Below are 17,249 nucleotides of genomic sequence, written 5' to 3'. Positions count from 1 at the left end.
GTGATGCTGAATGCTGAGTGGTTGGAACAGATGAGAGGGGAAATGAGGGCTGCTCATTACAACCAATTGTATCCTTAGGTAATTTGCAGCCTATAGCAGTAAAACATTAGATCCTATTTCTTTAATTTAATCTAGATAACTTTATTTAATTTAATATAAGAAAATGAGAGGTGTCTCAAGATTTTTTCACAAAACTGTACTTAATAAAGCCAAAAGGGATACTGTAATAAAAGCACTGTGGTAAAGTTAGTTTGTAGTGTAACCTTCTATTTAACTATCTAATCAATATATATTTTATATTTATTTTTATAAATTTATATTTTGTTAAATGGTGCATACTAGTATCTAGATAGGGTTGTTTTTAAGTACCAAAGTGAAACAAAAACTGGTGGAATAAAGGGATTTTTGTATTGTTTATGATGTTTCTCGTGATCTTTAACAATCTTTGTAATTAAACAGATTTTGTACAAAACAACCTCCTTTCCATGATCTAATTTGCTGCCTTTACCTTGTTTGATTCACTACAAAATCACAATCAAAGCCTAAGTTTGCCATTTAAACTAAAAACACTGTATAATTGAAACTAATCTGCACAGTTTAATGATCACAAATATAATTGCAGACTGATCCATCTACAGTATTGTGACTAAACTCTTGTAGATGGAGTTTTAGCTTTTTGCAAAAAACACAAAATTCACCCAATGTAACCCAAACTACAGCATTTGAGTCTTTTAACATCTCTGTGGCTCATAGAAATGAAAAAAATATGTGGAATGATGTTTTGTTTAAAAATAAAAATAGCTGCAAAAATGGAGTTCTCCCATTTTGCTATCCAGCTGTTTATTTACTTACCTCTGGCTATATCACAGACATTTTGTAGGTGTTTTGATCTTTCTAATATTCTAAACTTTTCATTGTGAAACCTAACTAAAAATAAATATGTAATATATAGATGTGTATATGGAATCTTTCTGATCTGAAGTGCTGAAGACTCAGCTGAGGACACATGTCTTGGACTGGGATGCCTGGGCTGCACTTGCTGGAAGAGACGGGAGAAAAGATCAGAAGATTATTGTGACAGAATCAGCAAATAGACCAAATTTCCAGCTATAAAAAGATTCTTTCAGTTCTTTAAGTCTGGTAATTTTGTAGCAATAGATCCACAGGGTGCAGAAGAATTACATCATGGGTTCCACTACAGTAGATACCCTAAAGATGACTTAGATTAAATTATTTGGACAGCTTAATTATTGAACTTGCTAAAGACTGCTACAGTCTCTCTCTCTCTCTCTCTTTCTTTTTTAATATAAAGCTCTCACCCTGTTTGGCAGCAGCTGCTGCAGCTTCCGCCTCTTCCTTAGCCTTCTTTGCTTCCTCAATCTTTGCCAGTTTGGCCTCATATATTTCTTTAAGAGCATTCCACTCCTTCCTGTTGTTCAGTAGCCTGTCCAGCATGGGCGTGATCTGCACGTGGAAGCGGGAGAACTCCTGCAGGGGACATGGAAGTGTGTCTAACACAGTACTACAGCACTTGGTCAAAAGAATCTCAAACTAAGATATCAGTGATGTGTAATTAAAACTTATTAGAATATGTATGTTCACTGCACTAAAAAAAAATGTAAATGTAAGATTTAAGGCAAAATGTTTTTTATAGGACACTATGATTATTATTTATTTTGTTTAACACTCAACTTTTTAGAAAGATAAAAAAATAACACTGTCCCATCATCACCAACCCATTGCATCCAGATTACCAGTTGGAAGAAAAGCTAATTTCCATCCAAACTTAATGTATGATTAACTGCTTCACAAACTAATTACTGTATTTCTTGTGTTATTTTATATTTATGTATTTAATATTTATCTGTGGAGAATTTTCCACTGTGAAAATTTTTATTATTATTATTTTTTTTTTTTTTTTTTAAGCAAGACTCTGATTGGGGTTCTAATTCAAAAAGTGGACAAAGTTGTATAAGAACACTTCTAGGAATATATTATCTTATTGTTAGAATTTCATTGTAATAAATTAGATAATATTGTATAATGAAAACATGTTAAAATTATTATCTGTAATTCCACTCATGCTATACAGCAGATGCAGTAGTTTAAAAGAAGTCTGAAGTTTTCCTTAAATGGTGGATAACACCCACGCACTCTGCCAAGGGCTTTGATACTGAGGCCCTTAAGGCACAAAGGAGAGAAAAGAATACGAAAGAGGCATAACAGAAGGTGGGAGGAAAGAAAAAAAAAACAGAATAAAACGAACCCTTTTTTGCAGAGACCGGTGAGAGCATATTCCGGTCAATGTAAGTAGAGTCACTGCTAGATGACTACCCTCTGTTTTTGTCTATTTTTTATAAAAATACATTGTAAAATAATTAATACCGAACTAAAAAAAAAATACAAAACTGATTCAATCCTCCAGGTGAGGTTAACTGTTGTGGTTAGCCCATTGTTAACCGTTAACTGTTAATTGTTAAGCCCAGTTTAGCACACAATTTATTTAATTATTAAATCTCAGCCAGTCTAAACCAAATTTAGATATTGATGATAACTGAATAACAAAAAAAAAAATGATTGCAAAACTTTTAGCCAGTTTCTGTTAGCAAGCGTGTGTGAGGTTTATCCTCCAAAATACACTCCCTTTTTCGGTAATCACAGATGAGAAATCGAAAAAAGTAGATCGGATAAAGCTTAACATTTGTCTTAAAATGACTCACTTATCCCACTTCAGCGCTGTTATTTCAGCTGTGAAAATATGAACTAATTTCAGCAAAACATTCAGTTTAGCTTTTCTGATTAATATCTATTGGTGTGGGTATTTGCTTAAATTAAGCAAGTAGCTTGTTAGTAGCTTACAGTATTTTACCGTAGATTATTAAATCCGCCACATAACTGTAAGCAAACATTGTACTTACTCAACATTTTAATTTAACTTATGGTGCAAATTAAACTTCTGGTAGATACCTAAGTACTGCAAAAGTTTCATTAAATTCTGTTTTAGCCAGTTTTGCGTGATGCTATGACATAATCTGGCTGGACAGACAGACATATATACAGACACACGGACAAACAGACAGACAGACTGGTCTCAGTCACCCAATGTATGTAACGTAAAGATATTATTAAAAGAGCCAGTTATAACCAATGTATAGAGAAAAAAAAAAACGTTTCTTTTATTTAGATAGATGCAGCTCACAGTCTCCCGCTGCACACACTATAATTATTAAACCTACTTACTTCATAAATTCTTCAATAAAATGTAACTTACTTTGTCACTTAATTATGGTGTTTTCTATACAGAAGCAAATCTGCTGAGAAATGTGGATGAGTATAGGGGTAACGCATCAAAATTGAAAGCCTCACCTTATATACAAAGGAGCAGACGAAATCGATGAAACCGCACTGCAGTTTGGGTAGTTCATCTGCTTTGTTTCTGTCCATCATGGGCTAGATAGAACGTAACATTCAGATATAGTGAAATAAAGCGATTTTGAATCATTTGAATTGTTGCACTTAGAGCAAATCCAAAGCCAATTGAAAGAACGGGAGATAAAAGGCTCTGGGGGAAGTGTGGTGTAAATTAGACATGTTTGGGAATATTGTAGCTGACTGGGCCACTATGACTGTTCTTTGTGACTCACTGCACCACATAATAAGCAGTGCAGCACAATGTGTCCTATTGGCAATCTCTATCTTTTTTTCCTCCTCTCTGTTTTGCCACCATGGCCTTCTCCTCCTCATCCTCTCCCTCCTCTCTGTGTCTCATTATTCTGATGAATGTCTCACAATAGGTTGTTGCTCGAGCACAGTCCTTTCCAGGTCACCCTGCTCCCAGAACTCTGCAGCCACAGACAGTGCCACCTGCAGGATCACACATGCACAAAAAAACAAACAACAACAACAAAAAAAACAAGTTTAAACATACTGTATGTACAAGGATGTGCTCTTAAATATGCATGAAGAATACTTCAGAAACTCCTTAAAGCATTAAGGTAATAATAGTTGTAAGAGACGGTTCTTAGAATGACTTCTAGGCTTTACATACTGTACTTTAGGCATTTAGTTGCTTGATACTTTTTTGATGATGATGCTAAATGAGGTGATTACTAAGCACTGATTAAATTTCTTGTGTGTGTATGTGTTAGTGTGTGTGCGCTTCATTCATGAATTTGTTCTGCTCTATGCAAACAAGTGTACATAAATTGCACTTCAGTGGAATATCTGCTGAGGCAGGAGATGGAGATATATTTCCTGATTGTAATCTTTTATGCAGCAATAAAACTAGATTAGCATTCAATGGATATTTTATTAGATTTGATATCAGTCTATCTGTGCAATGAAGCTTCTGAAGAAACCTTTTAAATTGATATGTGAAATAACTGCAAGGAAGCATCTCATTTAAAAGAGCTTTCATTTGCTTCTACACTCACTGGATGAAGAAGAATGACATCATTTTAAAGTTTTTTGGATGTCTTTAAAGTGCACAGACTGCAGACTGGGAAAAAAAAACACTTTGCACATAACTTAAAAAAAAATCCCACACCTGCTTAACCCCAAGGGAATCCTGCCCTATTTCTCCAGCCCCCAAAGGAATTCTTTCCGATCCTGTCGGATAATAAACAAATTCTCTCCAAGCTTCCCTGTTTGTTAAGGTATTCTGACCAATTCTGCTTTCTCCTCAAGAAATTCTGATCATTCCAATCAGTTTCTGGATGAATTCTGCAAGTTTCCTAATTAAATTCTGACCCATCACATCAGCTCCTGAAGAAATTTCGATCAACTCTGCAAGCTCGTAAAGTAAATCTGACTAATTCAGGCAGTTCCTTAAGAGATCCTGACCAATCCTGGAATTCTTATTCTACCAGTTTCAAAAAATCCCAACTACAGTATGACCAATCCTGCTAGTGTCCAAAAAATGTCTATTCAATCTTGGCTGCTGCAGAAGGAATTCTCCTTTCACTACAAGGAATTCCCACCAATCCTACCAATCATTCGATGAATTTAGACTAATCACACAAGCTCCCAAAGGAATACTTAACAATTCTTTCATCTCCCAAAGAAGCTCTGATTAATCTTGCTGGCTCCCCCAAGGAATTCATGTCCAATCATGTCTGCCATAATAGAAAGTCTGATCATCATGGTTGTAACTGTTTTAAATAAAAAATAAAAATAAATTTAAGCCACACTAACAGAGATGACCAACTGTGTCTTTTTTTGTCATGAAACAAAAACCCGCTCCCATGTCTTTTTTTTTCGTTGAGCCCAAGATATAAAAACCTCAAACTGGTGCATTTAATCAGCTCAACAGGACACAAGTCACTTGATCATAAAAAACCTACTCTGTTGGTGATCACACAACAGAACGTAATGCTCAGTCATATTTTTTTCTCCCCATTTGTTTTTCCACAGCTTAGTTACCTACTTTAGCCTGTCATACATAATCATCAGCAAGGCTGCAGATTTGCAACTTATCACATTACCATATGAAAAGCACCCAAATCTCATTCCAGTATATTGCCTGACAGCACAGATATATTTGTGCAGCCATAGCTTTTTTTTTCATGCAGGAGCTGTTGAATCATTCGCCTGGTGAGCGAAACTGCATTATGCAGAAGTAATGCCATACCTTGCTCTGGATCTCCCAGGGCTTGGCAATAGCAGACAAATCACAGGCAGTCATCATCATCGCCCTGCAATGGAAATATCATCAACATCATGCTGCGACTCGGTGATTGAACACACACGGACCCATATCATAGTCAGAAATAGAGAAAGCGATAACTATTTCTCATTCTGTGAGTTAAGTATTACTGCTGCAGGGTTTTATAGTAGCAGCACTACTAGACATCACAGGGCTTCTTACATCACAATTTCTTTCCTGGTCGTCTCGAGCATCATGTACTTGGTCCAGTCATTCCAGTTCTCATAGGTTTTGGATTGATCCACAATTTTTTGAAACATGGCCCTTTTCCTGCAAGCAGTACAACAATTAACTGAATGTCATTCACATTGACACACTACTGACAGATTAGGAATTTTTAAACAGTTGTCATGGTGATTCACTTCACCAACAAGTCAGTATTCACTGTATATAATATGCTTACTTGAAATATAAAGCCAAGTCTGTGGCAATAATAGCCACATCCATCAAGTGGATGACGATATCATGCTGCCTTCGATTAAGATTCTGGTAGATATTCAAAGCCTGAAAAAAAAAATCATATACATACCATGAAAAGGAGAACATGCATTCTTTTTCATTCAGATTCTAGAGGTCAGTTTTTAATTGCTTTGCGTAGACAGAGAAGATGTAATTCCATTTAAATATTATGAGATGCTTTGATAAATTCAGAAAGCACATCAAGACGTAGGCTCACTTCATCTCTCAGCAGGGTTTTACCAAACTCCAGATGGTGCCTCTCGAGAATGGAAGAACCGTGCAGCTTTGCCAGTGGGTTCCCAGATCTAAAAAAAAATATATCATTCCATAAAGAGTGATCTAAAACAAACTAAATTAATGCCACACAAATAAGAAGTATCAGATATGAGATTGATGTTGTCAGCAGGAGTAAGTGTAACATCTCTGCAATCTATGTCAGTAATTATGGTATGCAGATCATACTTCATTTGGTAGAGGTTGTTTGTCCCGCGGTGATCGATATCGTGGCATAAGCCGGCTGTGACCATGGCCATAGCCTCCAAGTCTGTGTAGTAGCGCTTTAGGTCACCAGTCTGAAAGAAACATTTAGAGAATAAGTCACAATTGAAACATACAAAACTCAAGCACAAACAAGACAAGACATGTTACTTGATCTGTAATCTCATTTTTGTTTCATATTTATAATTATGAATTTCCAACTATTAAAAAGCTTTTAACAATTACTCACTCACTCAGAGTCTATATCACTTTATCCTGTATTCAGGGTCGTGGGGAGCCTGGAGCCTATCCCAGGAGGTTTAGGGCACGTGGTGGGGTTACACCCTGGACAGGGTGCCAATCCATCTCAGGTCACACACACATACACACAATCACACAATCATTCGCACACTACGGTCAATTCGGGAACGCCAATTAGCCTAATCTGCAGGTCATTGGAAGTAAACCGGAGTACCCGGAGGAAACCCACCAAGCACGGGAAGAACATGAAAACTCCATGCACACTGAGACGGAAATCGAGCTTGGCCGGGAATCGAACTCAGACCCTGAAGGTGCAAGGTGACAGTGCTAACCGCTTTACCACCATGCCACACCTTTTAACAATTAATTTACCTCAAATTCATTAATGCCTCAAATATAAATCAAAAAGATAAAATTTCTTATTGGAAAAGTAATTCTCAGTATTAATCAGGTTTTTGTGGAAATGCCTAATTTATTTTTTGACCTGGACGTATAATAAAGGGTTAGAAGACATCCCTGCAGAGCTCTATGAGGAGGCTTAATGTTTGCACTGGACTCCAGAGAGCTCATTACATTCGGTGACACCTGGGAGCAGTGCTAATTAAGGCCTGGGCTCTCAGCGGCACCAAAATTTCATCCTGCTTGTCATATGACTCAATGTCTGTGTTTACTGATGAGGCAGCATGAAGCAGTTTCATGCCTGGATGCCTCATTATCTTGTTTCTAGATCTCCATTTCAAGGAATACATACTGAAGGAGGGCCCTATACCACTTCATATTGCCAGCGTACTTAAAAATAGGTGACATGTTTTGAGGGAATGTCAAATACACAAGCAGGGAAGTCATTTGTTTGTTTCTAAGGTAGATACGTAGGGTCTATTCATAGATTCCTTTTCTAAGTCTATTATTTGCATAGAATATGTCTAGTGCTTGTTGCTGCACTTTACCATGAGAAGTGTGAACATCGTCTGGCCCACGTTGAAGCCGTGTCTCCAGTTGTGGTAGGTAATCCTTCTATAGCCTTTACTGACTGAGTACACGAATCTCACCAGCACCTGGAAGCATAAGCATATCAATTAGCTTCTTAACCGTTAAGTGTGTATTGGAAAATATTCGCTTTTTTATAGAACAATATTTTTGATGTTTCTAATTTGCTGCAACAAAAAAGTGTTCAAGGGATCAAAAAGGCTCCCAAAAAGAGCAAAGCCGAATAACCATATTTGTTGGAAAGTGGGAGTGGGCAAGATGGCATTGGCCTCTTTGTTGTCAATCAGTGCACCACTAGCCAGTTGTGGGCATCTAGGGCAAAGGTAGAGAGTAACTAAGTACATTTTACATCTTCACTTCAGTAGTTTTTTTTTAAATGTACTTTTTACTTTTACTTCATTACATTCTACGGCAAATAGCTGTCCTTTCTACTTCTACTTCCTCACATGCATCTGTCCTGCATATTCTGATCCATATGTTTTTATTAATAGAAGCAAAAATCAATTAACACAATGTTACTAAAAAAGCATTGTGTATATGGTCTATTATACTGAAATAGCTGTAAAAGAACCATACTTTGATCCTCATAAAACCCTTTTCAGTTTTCTTATTCTTAATGATTAAAAAAAACAGACCTTCTTACAGTGATTAATTTTGATCCCTAGAAATTAGGTTTTTAAACATTTCAAGAGAACTCTTCAACCTGCCGATGTTCTCACAACAATTAATTTTTCTGCTATAGACAATATAATTGTATAATAGCCAATGCTTTCTCAACAATAAGTGAGAATATAAAGTCTAGGTCAGTCAGGACAGACAGATAACTTAGAAGCACAAAAACACACTAGTGGCTGTATCCTCGAGTCTAAGTAGAGTCTAAGATGGGGATTGAGGACCATGTTATATAATGCAACAGCATGCATGTGGAATGTATAGATATTTGCTGTAGAACGTAATGGAGTAAAAGTAAAAAGTATCCTTTTTACTTTTAGTGAAAGTGGAGGTAATAGTCACCTGATTACTCTTATGTTTAGTTGTGGTTTTTGCAATCCTTGTGTAAAATGCTTGCTCATGTAGCAAGTGTTTGAAATCAGAAGCAGAGATTATTGCAAAGACAGACAGAGAGAGAGAGAGAAAGACTTAAACGCTACTGTGAACTTATACAAGCTGAGTACTTTTGATATGTAACTTTAAAGGCGAGTACTTCTACTTAAGGAGGTATGTAAATGAAAGGATTCTTCTTTTACTTGAAAAAATATTTTACATTGTGTACCTATATATTTTATGTACTTTGTAGACCATTGTAATTGGGAAGCCAAAATGAAGAGAAGACTAATGTACATTTTCAACCTGTTTTTTTTCCCTCCACACTAGCTTAAAAGACTACTACTCACGGCATCTTTTCACACTACTGATAAAACACTTGGAGGAAAGCACTAACAGCCTCAATCTGAAAAAACAAGCTTATACATTGACTAGCAAAGAATCTAAGACATTGTTTGCTCCACTAAGAGAAGTTGTGCTTTCTCGAACCCTCCAATTGTTATAATATGAGTTTACCTTACTGTTAGCTCCTACTCACCTCACGAGGTATATGGAACTTGTCCACCACTCCCAGCTCATAGTACATTGAAATACCACATTTAACCAGGTCCAGCTCAGAAAACTCAAAGTCACAGAAATGAAACTCATAGATCTCAGATTTTCCTGGGTCTATTAGAGTGCCTGCCTACAGGACAGCGCAAATAAAATACAATACATAAAATATAAAGCTGATGAATCATATTTAAATATGGCCTTTGATTTGTGCCACTTTTTTGTTACCAGAATTTCTTCCAGTTCATCTTCCTCACATTCATCTGGTTCTTTTCCATATACCTCCTGTGTATTCTAAAAAAAAAAGACATAATAATAATAATAATAATCTTTTAACAATATCACAGGGAAGATAATAGTCTCTTTGCAGGTTACTATACTGTAGGTTCCATATTACTCTAATTTTACTGTTGAACATTTTAATGGTTATGTAAATAATCTAGGTTATGTATTTATTTCAGGATATTTTTACTGTTACCTAAAGCTGTTATGATAAAGAAACTCACCAAGATGTTCTGGATTTCATCCTTTCTGCACTTGACATGGTAAAGCACCATGTCCTGAAAGATGTCTTTGCGATTTTCTAGCTTGTTCATCTTATCATAAGTGTCTGTGTTGAGCACTGACCAGCCCAGGAACTGAGTTAAGGACTGATATAGAACAGAACAAGAACTGGAACTTATTCAAATAAACTGGACTGGAATCCAAGCAGTTTATTTCCATAGTAATGAAGATCAATCAATGAAAACACACTGACTTAAAAAAAAAAAAAAAAACAGGCATAATTTGTCTTCAAAGTCTCTGGATGAATAGTTCATAAATCAATAATACTGAGACTGCTGCGTAAAAATACAACAGTGACTCAGACTAAATCCTCAAATACCTCCATTAGCGTTTCGTCCATCTCATCGAACGGCTTTCCATCTTTCCTGTTATAGAATGTTGCCACGCCAACTATTTCCTCTTTCTTGTTCACGATGGGTAGAGACAAGACATTCTTTACAGTCCAGCCTGAGTCATCCAAAGGCTCTTTCTTAAAATAACAACAGTAACAGGGTTTAGATTCAGTTTACATTTCAGTTAGCATAGTTCATCCAGTGAAATAAAAACAAAAAAACAAAAAAAAACAACAGAAGAAATAATAAATTCACTGAGCATACTTGGAAGTTGAAAAAGTCATCCTGGGCAGCATTCATGATGTTACAGATCTGGAGGAAAGACAGAGACCATCAAGATCACACGATTCACCAGTACTTTGAAGGTTCAACCCATTAGTTGTGTACTGTAAATGGATAATGTATGTATGCTTTTATGCTCTATGCATAGGCAGAGGACTATTACCAGACCATTTTCAGCCACATAGGTGGGCAGTCCACTGACCAGGGCCCAGTGATCAGCAGGAGGATTTCTACATGATAGAGCAAATACAGTTGCAAAATTGCAAAACATACTGTATGACAGTGTTCAGCATGTATAGTATATCTTTTATTAGTTGCAAATAACCGGTAATCAAATAATGCAAATAATCAGCTCTAACATTACAAAGCAAAACATTATGCCCAGTATCCTGTGTGTTCCCCACTAAGCCACCTGGGCAGCACTGGCTCCTTGGGGCATGAGTTCACAAGACCTCTGGGGGTGTACTGTGGGGTCTGGGAAATTAGATTCTTTTTTTTGTTTTTTACCTATCATGGCTAGCATTGACATTTTTTTGCATTGACTTTTCTTTGGGATTGGACCGGACAGGCTGGCTTTTGCTCCTAAAACTTTAGTTTTTTGATCTCATATCTCTCATTAGCATTCATGCCATCAAATAAGTTTATCTGACTTATATATACAGTAAAAATTTTATTTAGTTTAATGCTCAATTGGTGTTTACCACTATAAACAACAATTAACAATCAACAATCCTTGACGTGAAAACCTACAACTCTCTACAACATACTGTAGTGAGAAACTAGGGATAGATAATCATGACAATCATCGTTATCCAGCACCGGTTACAGTATTTACATATACAACAAATTATGGTACCAGAGCTCAGCTCTGCTGGTTGTTTATCAAAAGAAAATGTGCATGAAGCCTCCATTTGTGAACGTTGTCCATGATTTTAAATAATTGCAGAGCGAGGTGTGATTTTGATAAATAGATAGATGGGTCCATTCATTTGTTTGAAGAGAAATTGAGTTAATAGGGAATAGATGGAAATTAGACAGATGCCCAATTTTGTCATTAGGGCTAAAATGAGTACGCTGGAATATATAGAGTTAACAAACAGGAAGGAGAAATTTCATATGTGATATTTTCTAACCTTCCAGTTATTCCATGGCTCCATTTACAAATAAAGAATGTTTATGCTATTGATTGTATTATAGGTAGCTTCTGACCTGCTTTCTAAATTAGTGCTGCCTTTATAGTGTTATACTTTAGTCGTCTACAGTTTAATAAAAGCAGTGTCTCTCCATGACAGTTATAATTGGTGTCAGCCCAAGGCTATAAATAAATCCTAGTAATTATATTTCTGAGATCAGAAATGATAAAAGTTGGGTGACTTACGGTATTACTTTAATGTCCTCCTTTCCATGTAATATATAATCAATCACCTTGTAGAAGATGATTTCCTGAGAGGGAAAGTAATATAATGAGTTTCTCCCAAACACAAACAGGTGTACATACATACTACAGGATTTAGGAAGTAAAGGTTGTTTAAAGCTACTGTATATTTTATGGTACTCACTCTGCCATCGGGAGTCTTTGGGCCTGTATAGGGGGGCACCTCACCCATTAAAACCGGCCAAAGGTCAAAGAATTCCTAAAAACATAATAAGAAATGTGTATATTCATGTTAGCCTTCACTCACTGATGGGTGAAGTTATTTTTTCTATAAAGGATAAAACATTTGGTTATGTTTCGCACCAGTCTTGGAATGGATTGAAATATTTTTTTCTTGTCATTCTACACACAACACTCCACTCCTATTTACAGAAGTAGTCAAACCCTTATAACATGTGCAATTGAGCATTGTTGCATGCTACCCCTATCACTGGTCCTTGACCCGCTTTAGTCCACCTGTGCCTGATTGAATTCATATTTAAGCAAGGCTCGCCCTGTCAGTATAAGGTCTCACAGTAGAAGGTGTATGTCAGGGTGAAAAGAGAGCCATGAGGTCCAGACACAGGACACAGATCTGGGGATGGATGCAAAAAAAATTTTGCAGCAGTGAAAGTGCCTCCATCATGATCAAGTGGAAAAGATTTGAAACAACCAACAGTCTGAGTAATCAGGGACAAAGCTCCTGAGTGATCAAGGATAAAGTGCCTTGGTCAGACAGGGAACCAAGAATCCAAGGGTCACTATAAAGTAGATCCTGAGCTCCCTTCTTGAGATAGATGGGAGAGCCTTATAGAAGGACAACCATGACTGCAGAATTCCACCAATCAGGCCGCGTTGGTAGAGTGGCCAGACCAAAGTCATTCCTCACTAAAAGACATGACAGCCTGCAGAGTATGTAACTCTCAGACTATGAGAAATATAATTTTCTGGTCTGATGACACAAAGGTTAAACCATTTGGAATCAGGAACATGGACGGTTTATCACCTCCTTAAAACCATACCTACAGTTATACAGTGTGTTTTTATGCAACTTAGACTGGAAGACTAGCTGGTACAGATGGAAAATGGATGCAGAAAAGTAAAGTAAAAACCTTCTCCAGAGTGCTCAGGGTCTCAGGCTGGGGCAATGATGTACATTTCACTATAATGACTCAGCCAGTCATGGATTAAGGTCCATACTGTATATGTTTTGGACCTTAATCCAAAAAAGCATTTCAGGAGAGACCTGAAAATGACTTTGTCTATTCAACCTGCTTGAATGTAAACGATTCCGCCAAGAAGAATGGAAGAAACTTTTAAAAGAAAGGTGTGAAAGCTTGTAAAATTTGAGGGTGTAGATGCCAAACATGCTTTAACCAAGTACTACAGTAAGTAATGGGTTAAACCTTCGACCCTGAAGGTGTGAGGCCAGAGTGCTGTTAAGCCCTAAGCCACCATGCCGCCATGGCTGTTAAAAAATACTTTACTTTATTTACTAATTATCTATCAAGGGATCATCATGATGAATTTAGTTAGATGATAAATGTTAAATGTTGCGTTAATAAAGTGTTAATACATGCTTATTTATGGACCTTATAGTTAAGTATTACAAAGAATTACATGTGTAATGTACTGTATGCTGTATGCCATTTTAGTCTTGCAAAGTTTTCTATTTTTACAGCAGGTGTTTACATATTTTGTAAAGATGTTAATATTTTATAATCAGGATTTTATAAAACTATATACAGTATATGTTATTGCATTACTGCAGTAATCAGTTAAAATCACTTTTGTCTTGGTCATATCCAGAAGGCCCACAGAGTAGCGGTCACAGTTGAGAAAGGCTCGCACTGTATACAGGGCTTTGTGAAACTGCCTCTCAATATCCGTCAGCTCTTCAAACACTTTGCTGGCAGACCAGAGCAAAACCTGAAAGGTACAGTAGATGTAGATAAAAACCATTAATAAACCACTGTGTTGTTGTACTAGCTAAAACAACAAAATATTACTAATCATCTCACCTGTCCCCTTCTGGTTTCACAGTTGTGCAAGTAGCTCAGGTGAAAAACACGAAGAACAAGATTGGCGAAGTTTAAATATTTGTTAAGTGCCTGGAAAAAAGGAATCAGGTTTAATGCAGAAGGCAAGCTTTACACTATGAATCACAATAAAACTCAAAACAAACCAAACATAGAAATAACGTATACATTTCTGTGAATTTCTATACCTCAAGTTTTTATGCCATTTGAAACACACTAAGTGATAAATGAGAAAGAGAGAAAGAAAGGATTGGAAAGACAGACACCTCCTCATCCTGTGCGGTGAAACAGGGGCCACCAATCTTGTTCACCGCCATCATGACCGCCACCATGTCCTTCCCATTCATGATGGGAGTCGCCAGGACGTTCTTAGTCTCATACTCGGTCAGTGTGTCCACAAAGTCACTGAAGTTGGGACACTGAGCGAGGAACCATACGTTTTATGTAATGTATATACAGTTTATATTGTGAATAATTATTAAAGCATCATTCTTCACCCAGTGCTAGTACATTTTATTAGATACCAATATTCCTTACTATGTAGTTTATGGACATTTTACGAGATTTAGCTAAAAAACAAAAGGTGCAGGTAATTCTGCTGACTTAGAAAACATGGCTTTATGCACTGACCTTTAAATCTAATCCAGGGTCGCTCTAATTCAAGCAAGATTAAAGAGCTTTATTCCCTGTGGCCCTCTGTAGTCAGTGGAAAGAAACAGACCCAATGCACTAACTCTATTCTGCACTTTGTGGAGCAATTAATTCACCAAAAGAGCAATCAGACGATATAATCAAAAGGAATTTATTTTTTGAATATTGTTCGAGTTGTTGAATATATTGTGATATTTACAGCTAGTCATTTAGATGGAAGATGAGCTAAAGAAGAGAGGTAGTGTCTCTGCTGCATTCCATACACTTAGTAATTCAGTCACATTTTCATTGACGAAGATAAAGGCAGGCAATTTATTACAAATGATTATCTGCTCCGGAGAGGTCGTTGTTCTACAGAGAAAGGCTGTTTGCAGGATGAGTAGCACGTTTTTATGCTAAAAAAGAAAGAAAGTGAACTGATTCCTAGAAGACAGAATTTCATGGTTTTCATTTTAGACCAGTGTCATTAACATCTGAAAATGTGCCTTTATTCTGGATTAAGGATTATATTAATCCACTGTATCAAAGTGCTATAACTAAAAATTATATTTGAAATGTAATATTCCTACAAAAAAATGCGTTGAGCTACTAATATAAACCGATTATTAGAGAGCATTGAATGTGTTACAGTTGTTTAAATCACATACTGTAAATAGAGAACAGTAATATTCTGCAATATACATCTGGCAAACCTATCAGAAAAAGATAATAATCAATTGCACAACGTGTTTTGCTCTTATTTGATTCATAATGTAGAAAATTGTAAGTAAGACCTGATTTTGGTTGTTTTTTATTATTATTTACCATTAATTCATTTCAGTCTGTTGGCAAATCTCAACTGAAATTTAAACGTATACTGCCCTCTACTGGTGAAAAAAATTGTTTTCAGAAGCAAGCAGGTCAGATTTTATGATGCATTATAAAATACATGGTCTTACACAGTTAACTAGAAAATTTTAAATATTGATATTTTATATAAAAAAGTATAATAATCTGGAAGGTTTTTAGTCATTTAGATCTTTGTATAAGGAAAAATAATATGACTTCATATTCCATTGTTGCGTTTTAATCAGTTCTCATCTTGAAAATACTAATAAATGGGCAAACTAATTTTTTAAATTACAACACATGTAAAGTCAACTTATCATCAGCCCTAGACATCAGCTTACCTGTGTTACATTAGGTACATTAACTGTCTTCTTTACAGTGGCAACATGACCCACAATACCCATGTCCAGTGGATACACAATCTCACTGTCTGGAGGGACCAGACACTCCTCCATTGTGGCATCTTTGTGGACATTGAAGAGTCGGGTGGCCAGCTCGGCCGTGCCATTCCTTTGCCGGTACATAAACAGGCTCATGCGGTCAGCACGCACGATGAAACTCAGATGGCGCATGAGGTTGAAAAGAGCCCTCTCCATCTGCAGGTGTTCCTGCAGGTCCCGCACCATGTCAAACACAACCTCACTCTCCTCCACAGAGCTCAGGTCATGGTACTGGCTGTTGTCCACTGCAGTCTTCTTAGAGGTGGACAGCAGGTTCGACACAACCTGGGCCCTAAAGTGGGAATCATAGTATTGCTTGGCAAAATCAGGATTACTGTCCAGAAACTTTTCAGCCACATCCTGGTCTACTACAGCCATATAGCTGCCTTAGCTGTAAAAAATATAAAAGAATCTTTATACTAATGTCCTTTAAGTGTTTTCTGCAGGGTTCTAACTTCACACACTCCAGTTGGGCGTGCTGTCCTCTACACTGAAGATGTGGGCAGAACTAATTGGGATTATGTGGATTGTTTTAAGGAGGCATGCATGTCCCTAATCTTGCATCCAATTATAATTCGGATTACTTATAGTGCATGGTCAGAGTTCATATACATCATATGACCAAAAGTTTGTGTCCTTTTTAAACATCCTATTCTACATAAAAGAAAAAAAGAACTTTTTCTGGCACGACTTTTCACTAGATTAAGAAGTATAACTGTGTTGCCCATTGAATTGCCCATTCAGCTACAAGAGCATTAATGAGGTCAGTTACTGATGTCAGAGAAGGAAGCCTGGGGTGGATTCTTAGAGGTGTTTAGTGGAGTTTAGATTAGGACGCTTAAGGTTGCCTGCTTCTAACCTTGTAAAAAAAAAAACATGTCTTCATGGACCTCACTTCATGCACAGTTTTACTGGCATACTTGAGCACAGTCATGTTTGCACTTGTAGGTTGTATTGAAAGGAAGTTGTAATTCTACAGCACAAAAAAACAACAACTCTGTGTGGTTATCTTCGTGGTAACAGTTTGAGGTAGACCAACATATAGTTGTTTTAGTTTGGTGTATAAGTGTCAGAATCTTTAATGCACTCAGTAGAGATGGCCATCCTGCATATTTGAATACTGTACATGTGTGAGACCTGTCTAAATAAATTTCTTTCACGCTTTTACATGACATAATATGCCACATACAGTACAGTCTGTTGAGGCATAATACA

The 17,249-nt window shown here is 36.7% G+C and overlaps 1 protein-coding gene across 1 annotated transcript; it reads right to left on the bottom strand.

The window, feature by feature from the left end:
- Window positions 1–303: 303 nt before the first annotated feature.
- Window positions 304–16,512, bottom strand: pde6a (phosphodiesterase 6A, cGMP-specific, rod, alpha). Its single transcript, XM_053506533.1, has 22 exons — window positions 15,936–16,512; window positions 14,382–14,534; window positions 14,098–14,187; window positions 13,865–14,005; window positions 12,222–12,296; window positions 12,041–12,105; window positions 10,826–10,892; window positions 10,645–10,692; window positions 10,368–10,517; window positions 9,991–10,134; window positions 9,713–9,778; window positions 9,471–9,617; window positions 7,849–7,956; window positions 6,626–6,735; window positions 6,381–6,468; window positions 6,108–6,208; window positions 5,867–5,974; window positions 5,630–5,693; window positions 3,790–3,864; window positions 3,367–3,450; window positions 1,320–1,488; window positions 304–1,039 (listed from the first exon to the last, which is right to left on the bottom strand). The coding sequence occupies exons 1-22, from the start codon at window positions 16,410–16,412 to the stop codon at window positions 993–995; spliced, it is 2,577 nt and encodes an 858-aa protein (XP_053362508.1). The 5' UTR covers window positions 16,413–16,512; the 3' UTR covers window positions 304–992.
- Between the last annotated feature and the right edge of the window lie 737 nt (window positions 16,513–17,249).

This window comes from Clarias gariepinus, chromosome 10 (genome assembly GCF_024256425.1).
Source record: "Clarias gariepinus isolate MV-2021 ecotype Netherlands chromosome 10, CGAR_prim_01v2, whole genome shotgun sequence".
NCBI classification, from domain to species: domain Eukaryota; kingdom Metazoa; phylum Chordata; class Actinopteri; order Siluriformes; family Clariidae; genus Clarias; species Clarias gariepinus.
This window is presented reverse-complemented; position numbering and strand designations above follow the sequence as displayed.